A 1,582-nucleotide genomic window follows, 5' to 3' on the forward strand; every position below is an offset into this window, starting at 1 on the left:
GTAAAGATTCATTTTAGAAATAAATTCTCTATTCTTATTGCTCAAGCGTTACTCCGTTAATTACTTACTGACATTAAATTTCGTAACATTTTACCTCATAAGTATTCTTCTCTTAATTTTTGTTCGATGCAACTAGCAATTCTGAATTCCTCAGGCATTTTGGTATCATTTAAACCTAAGAAAAGTATACATTTAATTTAAAATTTAAAAAATTATGTTAATTGAAGATGAATACCTACCTTACTCCCCGCTTGAGGTCGCAGATATTTTGACGTAACGGTTTTTCTAATGAACCAAATCTCAAGCTATTTATGCCAGTGTAGCTTTGAGAACTGAATTAGTGGTGAAACTTGGAAGCTGCTGCGATTGACAAAATGGTGGACTTCAGAATATATTCAACCACAATACAATAATACAATAATAGAGAATGTGGTAATTTAAGGTTAACGATTTATATCTGTTTATTGATGCACTAATCTAAGCCGTATTTTTATACAGTAGAAAATGTAAATGTCGATAAATACTTATACTTACAACATAATAAATAGACCGTAATCTTATTTAATAGTAATATGCTTCAAGTTCCGCCATTCCAAAAAATATTTCACGTTCTCTCAATGTTTATAAATGCTCATAATGTAAATGTGTGTGTGTGTATGGGGTGGTGTTTTCCACAGCTTCCAACTATCAAATTACTTACAAGACATTAGTTGGCCCAGGGCTTATAGAAGACACTTTCATAAGAAGCCATTCGACGGGACTGAACCCGAAACCTTGTGGTTACAAAGATCGCATCTTAACTATGCTTGCACCTATATGTGGAACAATTTTCATAAGTTGTAGCACAGCATGGACTTCTGTTAAATTTTTGTTTTTGTTATTCATTATTTTGTTTTAGAAATTAAGGATACGGACATACAGGAATACAGACTTTATATGTGACAACTCATTTTATATTTTTATTTAGTAACCATTTCTACAGTAATCTACGTGGTGTATTTTATTTACCTACTGACAGTAGCACCAGTTTCTACAAATTCAGGTACTACTTTACCTGTAAAGAATTTGGCACCACTCACTAAGTATTTCTAGTGGTTTGTAAGAAACAAATTTTTTTTTAAAAATCACACCAAGATAAGGAGTGTCGGCACTGAATGGCAGAAGCAGTAGAATATGGTATTAAATGCTTTATAGTATTTAATTAAATTTCGTTGTTTTCAGTTCAGATCTCATGTTATGTTTTTTGGCATAAAGGATATTAATCGATTCTTTTATGCAATGTCTACATGTTTTCGTATACGTGTTATAAGGTGTAGATTTGGTGATTATCGACCACTTCAAATTATAATGTTTTTCACTTTGAGATGATTAGTATATGTTGCTAATTCCGTGGAACTGTTTATATTAGGGTTAATGAATGAATTATTGTGTCCCCTATAGCTTTTATAAAAATTGATGTTACTCCCTATATGAATTTTCGAAGTCCTGTAGGATTTAATGTTTACTCCAAACTTGTAGACAACGTTTTCTCTCAGGCAATTACCTCTTAAGAGACATGACACCTGGGAGCGACAATTGCATG

The 1,582-nt window shown here is 32.0% G+C and overlaps 1 protein-coding gene across 1 annotated transcript in view; it reads left to right on the forward strand.

The window, feature by feature from the left end:
- LOC128251223 (uncharacterized) overlaps positions 1–905 on the forward strand; it is a 65,281-nt gene extending 64,376 nt beyond the window's left edge. Inside the window, exon 5 of the mRNA XM_052977855.1 lies at positions 899–905. Coding sequence (XP_052833815.1) covers positions 899–905 — 7 coding nt within the window. The remainder of the gene's footprint in view (positions 1–898) is intronic.
- The last annotated feature ends 677 nt before the right edge of the window (positions 906–1,582 follow it).

This window comes from Octopus bimaculoides, chromosome 29, assembly GCF_001194135.2.
Source record: "Octopus bimaculoides isolate UCB-OBI-ISO-001 chromosome 29, ASM119413v2, whole genome shotgun sequence".
Lineage (NCBI taxonomy): Eukaryota > Metazoa > Mollusca > Cephalopoda > Octopoda > Octopodidae > Octopus > Octopus bimaculoides.